Source organism: Melanerpes formicivorus, unplaced genomic scaffold (assembly GCF_026170545.1).
Source record: "Melanerpes formicivorus ecotype bairdi unplaced genomic scaffold, bMelFor1.0.p_v2 SCAF_143, whole genome shotgun sequence".
NCBI classification, from domain to species: Eukaryota; Metazoa; Chordata; class Aves; order Piciformes; family Picidae; genus Melanerpes; species Melanerpes formicivorus.
The window spans coordinates 300,343-316,650 of record NW_027142495.1 but is presented as its reverse complement, the minus strand read 5'-3'; the positions used below and the strand labels follow the sequence as shown (position 1 = coordinate 316,650).

General features: G+C 44.7%; 1 protein-coding gene across 1 annotated transcript; it reads right to left on the bottom strand.

Annotated features, from left to right (window-relative positions):
* Positions 1–519: 519 nt before the first annotated feature.
* Positions 520–2,887, bottom strand: LRRC30 (leucine rich repeat containing 30). The gene has a single exon (XM_068168608.1). The coding sequence runs from the start codon at positions 2,805–2,807 to the stop codon at positions 1,911–1,913; it is 897 nt and encodes a 298-aa protein (XP_068024709.1). The 5' UTR covers positions 2,808–2,887; the 3' UTR covers positions 520–1,910.
* Positions 2,888–16,308: the final 13,421 nt, after the last annotated feature.

The window sequence follows — 16,308 nt, the reverse complement described above, 5'->3', positions numbered from 1 at the left end:
TCTTTGCATTTGAAGCACATGCAAAATAAAATAGTCACCAAATAACTGTGTTCTGGTGTTTCTTTGATTTGGGGGTTTGTTTGCTCGATGCTCAAGCAAACATGCCCTTCAGAAAAGGCTTACTAGATGCATAAGATTTGTCCTAGACTTGGAAACTGCAATTCCTGGGAGTTAAACTGAAATCCTTGATTCAGAGAACAAATGAGACACAATCCACTCCACCCCCACCCCCCCAATGTAATATAAAATATCAGGCAGGGGAGGACTATTCCATGAGTATCAATTCTCCATTACTACATTCAATGGCCAGAGGTTGCACACACCTATGAACTACATCATCACCTGCTCTCATCAGGCTGACCCTACCTGTGCTGAAGAAATTATCCACCAGGCCATGTTTTGTCCATTAGAAGCAGGATCAGCCATCCACAATTTTAAGGAAGTCATTGATTCCTGAGGGTTGACACATGGTAGGAAATAGCTTTGGATACTTTTAATTAGCTGAAGAATTATGGGTTCATTACTGTTTTTTCTGCCATTGCAAGCATTTATCTCAACCCAGATGATTCTATTTTATACTGATGTGAGGAAACAAAGACCCAACTAGTTGTATAAATTAACATCTCCTTCATACCACTTCTTTATTACCAGATAAAAACTGGATGAAAGACATTCACAGAAGATCAGTATGAGATACCATATAAGACCTGACTGGCTGATGCTAAAAATCACAGAAAGCATAGAATCATAGAATTGTTTCATTTGGAAAAGACCTTTAAGATCATTGAGTCCTACCATCAGCTTACCACCACCATGGCCATTAAACCATGTCCAAGTGCCATGTTTACATATTTTTTGAACACCTCCAGGGACAGCGACTCCACCACTTTCCTGGGCAACCTGTTCCAATGCCTGGCCACCCTTGCAGTAAATAAGAATTCAGATTTTTAAGCTCTTACTCAGACTGATGATTGGTTTGGTGCTGCTTTTCCTGAAAGAATTATTTCACTTTTAGGAGACCCAAGTAAAGTGCAACTCTGGGATGCAGGAAAGGGAATGGATGGCAGTAGTTCATCTACTGATGAGCATCTTTATCTGACATCCTTTGTGTGAAGGAGTGAGGACTCACTTTTGTTTCTCTCCTTCTCATGAATGCTGCTCCCATATGGTGTGGTGCAACGCTGGTTACATCCTTGGAGGCTCCATAGGGAAGGCTGCTTGGCTCAGGAGGGATACTGGGACTTTGAGGAAAGTTTGTAGTCTTCTCCTAAAGAACTGAGAAACCTTCATCAACGGTGAACTTCCTTGTAATCTATAGAGGCCAGGGTAAAGCTGTGGGGTAAAAAAACCCAACCACTATTGAACTGGTCAGTAAAATTATGTCTGTGAGCTAATATAGCCCAGGATCTATTCAATACCCAAAGAAAATTAAACATTTTTCCTTGAGATTCACTTAGATCACAGTGTTTGTTTATGCAGCAGCTTTTCTGCCTGTGAAGAAGTGAGCAGGATTCAAAGTGCAACTCCAGCCTCATGCAGTAAATCCAATTGATATTAATATTCCTCCAACCCAGTAGCTAGCAAATCCATGTTGCTCCGCTTCTAGCACTCTCTCTAATTTGTTTCTGTCAAATGAAGAACAAATATTTTATCACAACCTTCTTGGGGGATTTTTTTTTTTTTTTGGGGGGGGGGGAAGCAAGCCCAAACCTGTCAACAATGAAAGTTACAGAGATGGCTATTTTTGGAAAGCTTACTCTTCACCTGCTGGATCAAGACCATCATACTTGCTCTCTTTCAGCCATGAGCAAAACCACCCACAGTCTTCAAAATCCAAGCATTAGGAGGTGAAACATGCTCCAATATGACCAAGTCTTGATGACATGTTTAATCCCAAGCTCAGTGGAACCTCAGTGGTGCTCCTTTTTCTCCCTGAGGTAGTTGAAGAGGACATCCAGCCCTCCTTCTATGATCTCAGGCAGAGGCCGGGACAAAGGGTTGTGGGCAATGTGGAGACCTTTGTCCATTGGGTTCCAGGCGATGCGTGGTAGCCGGTGCAGCAGGTAGAGGTCATCTGGGAGAGTCTGTATGGTGTTGTAATCAGCATTTAGCAACTCCAGCGTGGTGAGGAAGCAGATGGACCGCGGCAGGGTGCGTAGGTTGTTATTCTCTATGATGAGGATCTGCAGATTGACCAGATACTGGATGCTCTCTGCGATGTTTTCAAGCCTGTTGGATCCTAGGTGTAAGAAGTCTAAGTTTCTCAGCGTGTAAATGCTGAGGGGAATCTGCACAAAGCGGTTGTTACTGAGGTTGAGTTTCCTCAAATTTGTCAGGTCAGTGAAGCTCATAGGCAGCTGGGAGATGCAGTTGTGCGAGAGGCTCAAAACCTCCAGCTTCCTGCACAAGCTGAGCTCTGCTGGCACTTCTGTCAGGCAGTTCATGTTGACAAACAAGATCTTCAGGTTCCTCAGCAGCCCAATCTCTTTAGGCAGGCACTTGAGGCAGTTTCCACCCAAGTTCAGCACTACCAGCCTGTCCAGTTTCCCCAGCGAAGGAGGAATCACCACCAGCTGGTTGTGGGAAAGGTTCAGTTTCTGCACCTCAGGCAGTCCCCACAAGAAGTCAGGTGTGCTGGTCATCCCTTTCATGATGAGGCTCAAGCTGACATAACGCAACCCTCGTTTCAGCAGCGACTTGGGCTCTTTCCCTGCCAGAAGAGCATCTTCCCAGGCAGGCAACTTTGGACCTTTCCTCAGAAAACCCATGCTTCTTCGTCTCTCGTTCTTGGAGTTCTCAGTTCCCATAACACCCTGGATCCCTCCTGGGAGATGAAATGAGGTTTTTCTTCCCTTGCAAGTCTTACATCAACACGTAAATGCCAACAGAGGATGTCTGACAGCTTGCAGGAGGTGGGAAAGTCAAAGCAAGGAGACAAGGAGGAGCTTGTGAAGTGCATCTCAGTCCATCGGTCCAGTTTCCATAGCTACTGAGGGAAAGTTTCACTTTTGGGGGGTAATGTTGGTCTTGGTGCACAGTCTGTAATGAAATACTTGCTCCTCACTTGTGAGCAAACCTGTTCAATTCAAACTGAATGCCATGAGGCAGCTGTCCCTGTCATTTGGCTTGGGGCTTTATTGGACAGCTATGTATCTTCACTGCAGAAAGGTCACAAGGATGCTGTATATAACTTCTCCATGTCAGCTTTCTTGGCTCTCTGGTACATACCATGGCTGCAGGACAATTAACAAGAGTGACTTCAAAAACAAACCAACCAAGCAAAGCTGAAGGAGAAAACAAGTGAAGAAACCACCTTCCCAGTTCAGAACTAAAGGACATTTTCCCAATCATTTTTGTTCTGATGTTCCTCATTTCACTGAAATAGTTTCCAATCCATCAAAAAAAAATCTTGCATGCTGCAAAAATGTTGGTAAAAATTTTTCATAGAGTCATAGAATTGTTTTGGTTGGAAAAGACCTCTAAGATCATAGAGTCCAAACATTCATGTGAGTCCTTATTTTCTGCTTGGTTAAAAAAAGAAAAACAAACACCCGCAATGATTTCATGCTCATATAAAGCACTAAGCTTTCTATCCCCTTTGTGGTGAGGGTAGACCTCTTTCTTGCCACAAAGGGTGGCTTCACTGCAGCAGTGACATTTTCTAGTGGCATCTCCACCCACTCAAATGATTGCTGACCACCCACATTGTCAAGTGTGAGCACCCACACCATACAGTTCTGCCCAAATTACTCTGTCCTGAATGTCCTTGGCTACCTTCACATCTCTCAGCAAGATTTGGAATGCCTGATTCTTTTTTGTGCAGCTACTTGGTGGCCCCTTCACCATGAGCTTTCCAGTCTTTTGGGCTATTCTGGACTAGCAGTTGGATGACTCAAGCTGTAAAAGACATTGAACTCCAGGACAGAAGGACTGATGGGAGAGGAAGGAAATAGTGAGGTATAGTAATACCTGTCAACAACTGAAGCTGTCTCTGCTGACGGAAGGAAATTGCATTGTTACAGGAATACACAGTGAATCTAAACTCAAAGGGACTCAGAGAAAAGAGACACAAAAACTTGAGGCACCATTGCAACTCCAGGAAATAGTACAAGATTCTCAAGGATTTTCCTCTCCAGTAGATCCATGGTGATGGAGTTGCTTCGGTGCTGCCTGAGAGATCTTGTGATTGGTATACCCTGCCCAGCACCTAATTTCAGGGAATCTCACCTTACAACTCTGAATTGTAGAATCATAGCACCATTTAGGTTGGAAAAGACCTTCAAGATTATTGAGTCCAACCATCAGCCCTACTCCATGAAGTCCCCCACTAAGCCATATCCCCAAACATCACATCTACATGGCTTTTAAAGACATTCAGGGATGGGGAGTCAACTATCTCCCTGGGCAGACTGTTCCAATGCCTGACAACTTTTTCAGTGAAAAAAATTGTTCCTAACGTCCAGCCTAAACCTAGGCTAGTTCAGATGCTAAAGGGTGATGCAAGAGGCTGGGAGATGTGGCACTCCAGTTCGATCCAAACAGTCCTTGCTTGCTTTTAAGTTTTGTGTCCCTCATAGAGCTGCATTTCCTTGTGAGAGGAGGAAAGAGCAGGATCAAGGAAGTGAGTGGCCCCTTGTACTTGGCATACGTGAGACCATACCTCAAATAGTGGGTTCAGTTCTGGGACTCTCTTCTGGTTTTACTGGGACAGAACCACAGACCAGCTATGGTCTGCAGGCCAATAGCAGTTCTGAGCCAACCAGGTCAACTGGCATGAGTTGGCTATAGGTGGATCCCAAACCATGAACATCACACAGGGGAAAGTTTGAGGAGAGCGAAATCTACTGCTAGAGCCTCCCACCCATGGACTCCTGCTCTCATTCCTCTTCATTCTCCTACTCTTAAGGGCTGCATATCTGTTCAACATGACTGCAGTACCTTTGCTGTGCTGAGTATGACTTTCTATACTTGGTGTTGACACTGGGATCAGTTTTCTTGTTTAATTGAATTTGTTTTAATTTCAGCCTATGGAGGTCATTGGGTGATGGAGCAGCTGCTAGAGTTTAGCTCCGGATACAGGCTAAATGTACATAGCCCCTCACTGCAAGAAAGACATTGAGATCCTGTAGCAGGTCCAGAGATGGACAACAAAGCTGGTGGAGGTATAGAGAACAGGCCTTGTGAGGAGCAGCTGAGGAAACTGGAGTTGTTCAGTCTGGAGAAAAAGAGACTGAGCAGAGACTTTCTCACTCTCTGCAACTGCCTGAAAGATTGTAGCAAGGTGAGGTCAGTCTCTTCTCCCACATAAAGAGCGATAGGACAAGAGAAATTGTCCAGGGATGGTTTAGATGGGACACTAGGGAAAATTTCTTTCCCAAAAGGATTGTCAAGCTGTGGAACAGGCTGCCTGGGGCAGTGGTGGAGTCCCCGTCCCTGAAGGGGTTTCAAAGTCATGTAGATGTGGTGCTGAGGGACACGGGTTAGTGGTGACCTGCCAGTGCCATGTTAGCAGTTGGATTTGATGATCTTCAAAGACCCTTCTAACCAAAATGATTCTACAAATCTCTGATTTGTTTTTATGGGAGAGGGGCCATCCTGACAGTTGTCTAGCAAGCAGGGCCTTACAACAAGAAAAGAGCCAGCACCACAGCAAGAAGCTTGGCGTGGTCTCAGACTCACAGATCCTTCCCTTCCATGAACTTTCTGCTAGTATTTGTCACTTCACAAACCAACATTATATCAAATCCCATTGCAGTCACAAGCTGCAACTCAGTACTTGTGCTAACCACCAGCCAAACATGCTGCCCAGAGTGGCAGAGAGCTCCCTGCAGGGAGGAAACCCAACAGTAGGTAAAACTTGGCCTTATGTGACAGGAGAACTTAAGGCTGAAACATGGGCCTTCAGCCCAGGCAGGTGGAAATGTCCTTACTGGGTTGTCTGCTCAGATGTTGATAGAACACAGCAATTGTCAGCCTGAAGAGATCTAAACAAAGCACTGCCTTCTATTTACCCTGGTGAAGACTGAGAGAGGATCTTTTCAATGCTCCTCAATATCTAAAGACTGGGGATCAAGAGGATGGGGTCAGACTCTTTTCAGTGATGCCCAGCAACAGGACAATGGACAGTGGGCACAAACTGGAACACAGGAGATTCCATCTCAATGTAAACAGAAACTTCTTGACTTTGAGGGTAACTGAGGCACTGGAGCAGGCTGAGAGAGGTTGTGGACCCTCCTTCTCTGGATAGATTCCATACCTTCCTGGACAGTGTGATCCTGGGCCACCTGCTGTGGGTGACCCTGCTTTAACAGGCAGGTTGGGCTAGATGATCTCCAGAGGTCCCTTCCAAGCCCTACCATCCTGGGATTGGCAAATGCAAAGTGCAGAAAAAAAGCCTCCTGACAATCTGCAACATTAGGTATTTCCCTTCTTTTAAGCACAGTTCTGGGACAAGGAACTTGCTACAACTCTGTCTAGCAGTGAGTGTCCTTCCCCAGGGCTGGGCTTGCACGTACACCCATGTCCCCATGGTTGCTTCAGAGCTCTTTCTTCTGGAGATTACTTTTAGCAACAAATGAAAACCAAACACAAAGGAAGAACATTCTCTCTGCAGCCAGTCTCCCCCATGTCTGGCCAGATATTTTTGGACACGAACGTTGTCCCCATCTCCAAAACACATTAGAGTTCACTGCCTGGGGACTTGGCAGAGCTCAGTCCAGGCTCTCATAGAATCATTTTGGTTGGAAGAGACCTGTAAGATTATGGAGTCCAAACGTTAACCCAGCACTGCCAGGTCACCACTAAACCATGTCCCTCCGTACTGTCTACACAAAAATCCTCGTTTCATAACAATGTGACTCAACCAAAGTCCTCTGTACCCTTCTCTGAAACAAAGCTTGTAATACAGCCCAGTACAGTCTAGGTTGAGCTGTTGAAAGCTTCACCCAGGGCTCTCCATCAAACAAAAATCCTTGTTCTGCTTCAATCTCACAACATCTCCTGCTATTCCACTGCTGTATGTCCACTGCCTGTGTCAGGCAGTAGCAGCAAAAGGGATTTAGAAATGAAATTCCACATCTGCAGCTTTCATTGTCCAGTTCCCTTCCTGCTTCCATGAGTACCGTCACTGCTCCGTGTAGGACAAAAAATAACTGTTTCCTTTTCTTTGTTCTCTGGCAGAAAAACAGCCTGTGGAGCACGCTCACAGTTGTGGAGCTGGGAAACTCTGAGGTAACCGAATTCAATTCCTTTCCTGAAGCTGGGATAATAAACCCACAGTGGCCTCATCTGGACATCTTAGGAACTAAACCTCTGAGTAAAAATAGTCCCATTATCTGCTGGTGGCCTGGATTGGGTTTGTTCAAACACTTTTCAGCTCCCTTTTCTCCTGCTGTGATGTGAGGATTGATTGATTCCTTTGGGCAAGAGAAACGTTGACCCGTGTCAACATAGCTCAGCAGAAAGAGGAAATTAATTTTATTCAATGCAAGTTGGGCAGGAGGAAAGAAAAACCCAAATCAAAGGGATTTACATGATACAGCCTAGCTGTGTGGGTTTTTTCCAGTGGTGCCCAGGGACAGGACAAGAGGTAGCAGGCACAAACTGGACCATAGGAAGTTCCATCTGAACATGAGGAGGAACTTCTTGACTTTGGGGGTGGTGGAGCATTGGAACAGGCTGCCCAGAGAGATTCCTTCTCTGGAGTCATTTAGAACTCAGCTGGACATGGTTATCCTGGGCAACCTGCTGTGGGTGTCCCTGATTTAGCAGAGGGGTGGACTTGATGATCTCAAAAAGTCCCTTCCAACCCCTACCATTATGTGATAATTATGGATTAAACAGAAATATTAGGGGGGAAGGGGAAGAGGGGGAGTTTAATGACCTAAAATGTGTTGAATAACATTGTAGTCTAACTAATAAAAGAAGAAAACTGGCACTTTTTAGCAATGATAAAGAACTAGTGGGCTGACAAAAATGACAGGCTGTATTTTCTGGTGATTAGATTTTATGGTGTTTTGGTGTTTGTTTTTTTTAAAGAATAAGGATTGTCAGCCCTGAAAGAAAAAGCATCCAAACAATCCCAAAGAAGAACAAACATACACAGAAAAAATACCCCAACCAACCAAAAAACCCCAAACAATAACTGGGGCTCTTTTATTTGCCTGAAAGCTTGGAGTCTGTAGATTCCACTTGAGAAACATGTTCAAGGTTTTGTCTGCAGCCAGAGAGAGGAGTTGCTTTGAAAGAAAAGTTGAGATCATTACAGAATCACTTTTCCATAGAATTTTGGCTTTAATGAAATATCCAGTCAGGCTTTTAATGAAACCAGAGCCAGTTCAACACACTACATCTGAATTCTGTTCTCCTGCAAAACCAAATTCTGATGTTGTAGTGGAGGAATCCTGGAGGAGTAGTTTGGGTTGGAAGGGTTTTTAAAGATCGTCTAGTTCCACACCCCTGCCATGGACAGGGACAACTTCCTCTAGACCAGGTTGCTCAAGGCCTCATCCAACTTGGCCTTGAACACCTCCAGGGAGAGGGCATTCACAACCTTCCTGGGCAACCTGTTCCAATGTCTCACCACTTTCACTAGAAAGAATTTCTTCCTAATATCCAGTCTAGATCTTGTATCTTCCAGCTTCAGTCCGTTTCCACTCATCCTATCACTACAAGCCCTTGTAAAAAGTCCCTCTCCAGCTTTCTTTGACGACCCCTTCCTGTACATAGGAGCAGCTACGAGGTTTCCCCAGAGCTTTCTCGTCTCCAAGCTTAACAGCCCCAGCTTTCACAACCTGCTCCCATAGGGTGGGTGCTCCAGCCCTCTGATCATCATTGTGGCTTCCTCTGGACCCACTCCAGCAGTTCAATGTCCATCTTATGTTGGGGACACCAGAATTGGACACAGTGCTCTAGGTGTCTCCAGCAAGAGGTAAAGGGCAGAGTGCAAGAGGATGGGGCCAGACTTTTTTCAGTGGTGCCTAAAGACAAGACAAGGGGCCAGAGAAACAATCTGGAGCCCAAGAGGTTCCATCTGAACATGAGGGAAAACTTCTAGACTTTGAAGATGACAAAGCCCTGGAACAGGCTGCCTAGAGAAGTTATGGAGTCTGCTTCTCTGGGGACATTCCATACTGACCTGGATATTGTGATCCTGGGCAACCTTCTGTTGGTGACCCTGCTTTAGCAGGGGGTTTAGACTAGATGATCTCCAGGGGTGCCTTCCAGTTCCCACCAATCCCCACCCTAACCCTATACCTAACTCTTCTTGTGAAGGGCTGGATACTTCAGGTTGGATGTGAGGAAGAATGCTTTGCTACAAAGAATTAAATTCTTTTGAGTCCAGCAGAAATCAACAGTCATGCAGAAGAAATACTCAGTACAAATCCAAGTGCACCTACTGAACCATCTCCTCCTGTGCTCTTCTTTCCTCTGCAGTAAATAAAGAGGTTGGAAAGTGTCAGTGCCATGTGGACTGCCAAAGATACCTCCTGGTCTTCAAGCTAAGGAAGCTAATTTTGAATAGTTTTAGCTGCTTTGTAGTGGTTTGTTGCTCTTGAAGCTCTTCTGAAATACTAAGTCAGATTTTAAAGATAATTTGAGGTTTATGAGATGTGACACAGGACAGGGAATAATTCTTAAGGCACTTCCAGCATTGCTGTTAATTTGTGTTTAACTATGGTGCTGTTAACAGCCATTAATGTCTGGCTGGCCCTAGAGCTTTGATGGAATGTTTTGTTAAGGTCCCATGTGGAACTGCTGGATTGCCTCGCCCATGAAGAATTGGACCTGGAGATGGATAACTGGTTGTACCAGGGTTTATTATCCAAGAGCTTTGGCAAAGCTTTGCTGCAGACCTCTTGAGAGAATACAAGCTCAAACAATCCACAGAATGGAACACAAAGATATTTGGGGTTGTGTGTGTATGTAGATATGAAATGACAGTCTTGATGCCTCTTGGTAGTCAGCTCCCAGCAGTGACTCACGTTACATGGAATTACAGGAAGTTTTAGTTCTTGTCTGAAAACTTGCAGCAGTATTTCGAAATCCCAGAAAATGTACAAATGCCTGGCTGGTCAGCACCTACTTCTGCCATAATTTCCCTCTGTGTGCACAAGTCAAGGAGCTGGTGTCTCTGCCTACATTAAACAGAGGCAACCCATGGTCCTGCATTGTGGTATCACTTGTGTACAGCCTGTGCCCACTGTAGTTCAGAGTTATTTAGGTTGGACAAGGCCTTTAAGATCATTAACTTCAGCCATGACCTTGTCCTTCAGCACCACATCTACAAGGCTTTTAATTTTCTCCAGGGATGGGGACTCCACTGCTGGCTTGGGAAGCCTGTTCCAGGGCTTGGCAACCCCTAATGTTGAACCTAAAACTCTCCTGGTGCAACTTAAGGGAGTTTCTAATTGTTTGGGGGGTTTTTGTTTGTTTGTCTGTCTGTTTATTTGGGAGAAGAGACCAACTCACCTTGCATTAGTCTTCTTTCAGGTAGTTGTATAGAGTCAGAAGGTCTCCTCTCAGTCTCCTTTTTCTCCAGGCTAAACAACCCCAGTTCCCTTAGCCATACCTCAGAAGTCTTCTGCTCTAAACCCTTCACCAGCTGTGTTGTTCTTCTCTGGGCACACTCCAGGACCACAATGTCCTTCTTGTTCTGAGGGCCCCAGAATTAAACTGAGGACTCAAGGGGCAGCCTCACTAGCACCGGGTACAGGCAGATAATCCTTGTCATACTCCTGTTGACCACACTATTTGTGTTCCAAGCCAGGAAGCTCACGTTCTTCTTGGCCACCCTGGCAAAATGCTGTTGTATCAATCTTAAGGGACAAAGGCAGAGGGAAGCCGTAAACTTGTTTTAGCAATGGGATCAAACCCCAGCTAATTCGCTTTTTCATGCCTGATTTTGTGGTTAAAATAAATACCTCCTTCTCCAGCTGAAACCACAAGTCCTTTTTATCTTAGTCTTCATGAAATTTGGCAAATCAGAACTGCAAATCATCAGTGTGACCCAATATGAAGAGGTTTAGGTATTTCCATGCAGAGTCCATTACCATAATGATTGCTAAATAGGAAGTTAGATAATTCAGTCAGCGCTTCTGTGAAGCCTTAATCCCAGATCCATGACTTTTAATATTTTTGCTGATATCAGAAGAAACTCCACATTTAGCTTCAAATCCCTGTTAAATGATAAACCAGGATCTAAAAAATACTCCTCAAAACACATAGCAGTATCTGAGTTTGGGATTCATCAGCTACATTATCAAATGAAAGGGTAGACATCTGAAGACTCAGCACTGACAGTAGCGTGTTTTTTCCATTCCCAAGCTCTGACTGGAGGAAACATCGGATGTTTAGCTTCAAAGGGCTAGAACCAACAAATAGCACTTCTCAAGCAAACAGTAGAGCAATGCATCCAGGTTTTGTTCACATGACAGTGATATTTGAAAGCCTATGAAATCATAGAATGACTTGAGTTGGAAGAGACCTTAAAGATCATCTGTTTCCAACCCCCCTGCCATAGGCCAGGGGCAGCTTCCAGTAGACCAGGTTGCTCAAAACCTCATCCAGCCTGGTCTTCAACACTTCCAGGAATCAGGTACCCACAACTTCTCTGAGCAACCTGTTCCAGTGTCTCACCACCCTCATAGTAAAGAAATAATATCAGTCACTGTATGGTCAGACAAAGGGTGGTGAGATCTGAACCAAGATGCTAAGGGCATCACACAGATCTGCTCATTTGCATAAGGTGAAAAAAAAAAGCAGATGAAAAGCAACTTGCATAAAGAAATTACCTTAAATTAATAAAAAACCTGAACAAATCAAACAGAAAAATGAGATCTTCAAGTTCAAACAGAGGCAAAAAGAAAAAAGAAAAGAGAAGAAAGGCCCACCCCAAAGCCATCAAATATCCTCTTTGACAACCTCTAATGAGCAGCTTCCCAATAGAGAGAATCAAACATGAACCTGTTCTGTACCTGAACATCACAAGAGATTAATGGTGGTGTACAACAACAGGGTTTCAGCACTTATTGGATCGTGAAGCAACAGGATATTGTAGATAATGATTCCACCTGAAGCAGAGCAATGGCACATTCAGCAGCTGTGAAGGTGAGCATTGATACTCTGTTGTGTGGCCAGGTCAGCTAACACCAGGGCCTGAAGTAAAGCTGGGAATGGACTTTTTATATGGGCATGTGGTGACAGGACAGAGAGCAATGGTTTGAAACTAGGGCAGAGTTGATTTAGATAAAACATTAGGAAATTCTTTACTATGAGGGTGGTGAGACACTGGAATGGGTTGCCCAGAGAGGCTGTGGAAGTCTCATTCCAGGTAGTGTTTAAAACCAGGCTGGATGAAGCTTTGAGCAACCTGATCTAATGGGAGGTGTCCCTGCCTATGACAGGGGGAATTTGGAACTAGGTGAACTTTAAGGTCCCTTCCAACTCAAGCCATTCTATGACTCTTCAAAAGGTGGAAAATAATGTGTGGTTTGAAGGAACTGAAATGGCAATACTGGAATCGAAGAATTAAATGAACACAGAAAGGAGGTTGGATTGGGGTGGGCAGGAGGGTATGGGTTGGAGTATTTTATTTTTAACTTATATTCTAGTCTTATTTTTCTGAACTGGGAAAGATGATGAGCAGTATCTCCAGAGGATTTTAAAGAACAGTGCCAGCCTCTTTATTTCTCACAGAAATTTACTACAGACCAGGCTCAATAAAATGATGAAAATCATTCTATGATATGTGAGATCTTGCAACTGGACCTGGTGACTCATTGTCTCTTTCCTTGTTGTGGTCTTAAATCCAACCTTCTCTCTGCTGCCTTCAACTCCCCTGCATGTGCATAATTCAGGAGGCTCTATTCACAGGCTTCACATCATCTCTGGTGCTGATCAACACATTTTCTGCCTCGCTGCATTTCACTTTTTGTTCATTGGATTTGAACAAATGTAGGCAATCAAAGGAAAATGCAACCAGAAGAGTTGCAGCCACTGGTTCTCCAAGTGATATGAAATCTCATCTGTAGTCAAGGCTGGGTGCAGTCTTGGCCACAAAAATGATCTGGACCTGTTGGAGCAGGTCCAGAGGAGGTCACAACAGTGATCCAAAGGCTGGAAGCCCTCTGCTATGAGGTCAGTCTGAGAGAGTTGGGATTGTTCAACATGGAGAAAACACCTTCTCGTGGCCTTTCAGTACTTAAAGTCTGTAAGAAAGATGGGGACAGACTATAAGCAGAGCCTGTAATGCCAGGAAAAGGTGTGATTATCTCAACTAAAAGAAGGAGATTTAGACTGGATTGAAGGAAAAAAATGTTTTGCACTGAGGGTGGTAGAACACTGGCCCAGGTTATCTGGACAGGTGGTATTTGTCCCATCCCTGAAACCATTCCAGGTCACATTGTTTGGGGCTCTGAGCAACCTGCTCTAGTTGAAGATGTCCCTGTTGACTCCAGGGGGGTTGGACCAGATGACCTTAAAAGGTCCCTTCCAACCCAAACCATTTTATGATCCTGTGTTTCAAACATAACCTGGGCTGATGGGCTGAGAGCAATGTGCTAGGAGGTGCTCACAGATGGTTACAGTCCATTTCCTTCACTCCCCCATGGAACTGAATTCAAGTTTCCCAAGGTTAATGAACTTTGTAAACCATTTAATCCATCCTGGCTGAACCTGAAAATCACAGAATGTTTGGGGTTAGAAAGGACCTTTCAAGATCATCAAGTTCAACTCCCTGCACTGAGCAAGGACATCTTCAACAAGAGCAGGTTGCTCAGAGGCCCCAAGAACCTGACATGGAATGGTTCCAGGGATGGGACAACTGCCTCCTCTCTAGCAACATGGGCCAGCATTTCACCTCCCTTCAGTGTATAAAAATGCAACACATGTCTTAACTGAATCAGTTTGGCAACCCCAAAATGAAAACACATGCAGAATCTTCCTGAGGTATTTACCCAGCAGCTTGGAAGCCATCAGTACTCTATGGGTTTAGACAGGTAACATTTTGGGAAAACATAGGTTTTTGACACCCTCTTTTTAAAAGCTGCTGATGGAGTGGAGAACCAAGAAAAACATTTCTTATTATGCTAGTTTTACCTACCCCTTGAATGATGGTGCTGAGATACAGGTGTAATAATGGATAATAGATGGTGACAAAGGAATGAAGATGATCCCACATTGATAAGGCAAAGTGAGCATTTATCTATGTCAACCTGATCTTGAACTTCTCAAACTGCACTTTTTCACTGTCTCACTCTGAAGCAAACAATGTGGACAATAAATTATCCATGGGGGCAGCAATGTGTCCTTGTGGCCAAGAAGGCAAATGGTCTCCTGAGGTGCATTAACAAGAGTATGGCCACCAGGTTGAGAGAGGTTCTCCTCCCTCTCTGCTCTGCTCTGGTCAGGCCACATCTGAAGTGCTTGGTCCAGTTCTAGAACCTCCAGTTCAAGAGGGACAGGGATCTACTAGGTAGTGTCTTACAGAGGCAGTGACTACGATAAAGGCACTGGAAAATCTATCTTATGAGGAAAGGCTGAAAGACCTGGGGCTGTTTAGGCTGGAGAAGAGCAGACTGAGAGGAGATCTTATTCATGTTTACAAATAACTGAAGGGGTGGTATCAGGAAGAAAGGGCCAGTCTTCTTTCAGTGGTGGCCTTTATAGGACATGGTGCAATGGATACAAACTACTACACAGGAAGTTCCACTTCAACATGAGGTGAAACTTCTTTACTTTTAGAGTGCTGGAGCCCTGCAGCAGGCTTCCCAGAGAGACTTTCAAGACCTGTGTGGACATTGTAATCCTGGGCAATGTGCTGTGGGTGACCCTGCTTTATTGGGGGGGTAGATTAGGTGTTCTTTACCCATCTGTTCCGACCCCTACCATTCTATGATTCTGTGCAACTACATGTGATCCGTGTGGAGGAGATCTAATTGCTCTTCCTCAGGTGGAAAGCAATATGGAAACAGTGAACACTCTCTCCTACCTGACATAAATACTGATCTAAAAACACACTACCTTCCCCCAAACCCTCACTTTCCATCACAAATGAAGCATAAGCAGACCCTGGAAAGACTGAAGCAGGATGTCTGCTGAATTTATGATTAATAAGTGTGTCAGGCTCGATAACAGCATCCTTATGTGGACACAGCTAATGGCCTTAACATTGCTTCCAGAATCAAAATCAAATGGTTGAGCAGACTTAGCCTGAGGAAGCCCCACAGTGATAAGGGAACCATCAGAGAAAATAGCTGTAACGCATTTTTCAACCTGTCAAGTGGAAAAAAAAACCACCACATAACACCAGTAAGTAAAATCCAAGATGATGAAAAGTCAAGGATATGCCCTCTCACATAGGAGCTGGAGCTTTTGTTGAACGAGGCCTTATCCTAAACAAGAGGGAAAAGGTGAATATAAGCAATGGAAAGCTGCAGGATTATCCTGTTAATTACACTTGCCTGTGAGCAGTTATTATCCTGAATCAGCATTTTCCCAGGGAGGGAGTTGGTTTGTGCTGCTCAAAGCTATTCTAAATTGTTAACCTTGTAAGAAAGGCAGGAAGAGGGAATGACAAGACTAGAGGCAGCTAAAGGGAGGCTACAGATTTGGATAGAGCAATACATAGGCTTGGGAACTATGTGAAATTTTCAGAAAGATTTCACCTGCCAGTGTTGTTAAAGACTGGAAACTATCTCACTCCCTGGAGATTGACCCAGGTTGTAGGTGCTTGTCAAGGGATAGGGCTGGACTGGCCACCAGATGAATGGCAGAGGCTCTCCATGAAGAGAGGGGAGAGACATTGATAGGTTGGGAAAGAAACTAAACCAGATGGGGTGGAATTAAGAATAATCCCATGAGATAGAGACACAGAGACACAAACCAATACAGAGCCCAACCCCTGATGGTAATGACATCACCATTGTCACCACTAATGCTAGGGGCAGGCATTGGGGAAGTGCCAGACTCGACTCAGCAGCAGACGGGAACCAGATTCAGGAGCCCAATTCTGGAGCTGGATTCATGAACACAGGGATCAGGATCAAAGGCAGAAGGGACAGAGTCCTCTCACGACACCATGCATTGAAAAACAGACTTGGTCCTGGTGATCCCTTAGCTTGATCCTGAAGATGACATCTATGGGGCAGAATTTCTTGTTGGTCAGTTGAAGGTCCCTTTTCTAGTTTGCTTCTCCCTGTAGGTGCCACCTCTGGCTTTCTGCCCCACAAGATGGGGCACAAGATATGACAGTGCTCTTAGTCTGCACAGGAGCAAGTCTAAGCCAATCTTTCTGCAGCCCACACCTTG